General features: G+C 30.1%; 1 protein-coding gene across 1 annotated transcript; it reads left to right on the top strand.

The window, feature by feature from the left end:
• The first annotated feature begins 201 nt into the window (after nt 1-201).
• LOC130961529 (serine carboxypeptidase-like 16) lies at nt 202-915 on the top strand. Its single transcript, XM_057887465.1, has 2 exons — nt 202-377; nt 593-915. Exons 1-2 carry the CDS (start codon nt 214-216, stop codon nt 822-824), a joined length of 396 nt encoding a protein of 131 aa, XP_057743448.1. The 5' UTR covers nt 202-213; the 3' UTR covers nt 825-915.
• The last annotated feature ends 652 nt before the right edge of the window (nt 916-1,567 follow it).

Genomic DNA, 1,567 nt, shown 5'->3' with positions numbered 1-1,567 from the left:
GGGGCACCATATAACGAGGTACCTAAACTCATAAATAATACCCATTTTTTCTAAAAAAAATAGTGTTTATTTATTTTAAAAAAGACAGCGGAATTTACGCACTCTACTAGTCCACTTGGTGGGTAGGTGGGAGAATTCAACAATCGAAAGTAAATTCTTATAAATATATTGAGGGTCCAACTAAAGTTCCAGAAGCAAAAAAGATACATAGGCATGGCTTCTAGTTCCATTATTAATTGGAGTTACATTTGTCAAGTGATGTTTTTTGCTCTCTCACTTTTCTTGCAGCTTCTACCATCTGAGATTGAAGGTATTGGTGCAAAAGTTGAAAGCCTTCTTGGTTATGATGGACCCCTTCCCTTTCATCTTGAGACTGGGTACGCTCATTATTCTCGTATCACCTGTCATTTTTAAAATCTTGCTAAACACTATTCTGAATAATAAATGAAGTAGAAAAGATATATCTGAAAACAATTAGAAACATCTATTATTCAACATTTTGTTTTAGGTAGTATAGTTTCCCAATTCCATTTATCAATTTTAACGAACAATGCTTGGATCTGAGAAATAGTTATTATTATTATTATTACAGGTATATTGGGTTGGGGGATTCAGATGATGACATGCAAGTTTTCTACTATTTTATTAAGTCAGAGAATGATCCTAAGAATGACACTCTTTTGCTATGGCTCACTGGTGGCCCCGGTTGTTCTTCATTTTCCGGCCTTAGTTTTCAAATAGGTGATCTTCAATTCGCAACTTGTCTTTTCAAAAGTATAATTTTACAACCTTTTCTTCATGTAGAAATAAGAACTACCATTTAACGCATTTTTTAACTCTTTTTTAACATATATTTTATATTTTAATGTATGTTTTATATTAATAGTTGATTTTAGTGATTAATTTTTGTGTACACGTAGCATGTATGATTTAATTTTGATATATTTTTAGTGTTAAGTAATTTTATATATACATTTAATTATGTAACATGACGAGGAAAAATGTCGGTAAAGATTTTTACAAAAATATTGCGTTGCAAGTATAGTTTTAAACCGACAATTAAACTTCAATCAATATTTAAATTGTTTGTCACTTAAACAAACCCAATAAAATTAACTGAAGTATTAAAATTTCGGATCGTCCCTCAAAGAATTGCAGGAAAATGTATTTATTATTGGTTATGAAATTGTGTCTTTTTGGGTTTTGAGTTTAATAATCAAGGAATGTAAATAACAAGAAAATAAACTAATAACTAAGAAAAGTCCTAGCAAGGGTTGAGAATCGAAATACATATCCTCATTATCATTGTCAATTGTGATAGTAATTGCAAATTGCTCTCACTTAGTTAATCTCTAACAATTGAAGGAAAGTCAAGTGAGCAAAATCAACTTAAGTTCACAAGTCCTAATCAAAGACTAGATTTAGTGAACCCTAAGCTAACTAGCAATTTTCAATCACCAATCAACAAAAGAATTTTGATAACTCAAGAGTCTCTAATTGATCAATCCAAGTTAAGAACATAAAAATCTAATTTAAAATCCAACCGAACATTTTATCAAACACTTGG

Source organism: Arachis stenosperma, chromosome 2, assembly GCF_014773155.1.
Source record: "Arachis stenosperma cultivar V10309 chromosome 2, arast.V10309.gnm1.PFL2, whole genome shotgun sequence".
Lineage (NCBI taxonomy): Eukaryota > Viridiplantae > Streptophyta > Magnoliopsida > Fabales > Fabaceae > Arachis > Arachis stenosperma.
Note: the sequence above shows the minus strand (reverse complement) of the source record. Positions and strands in the feature narration are given on the sequence as shown.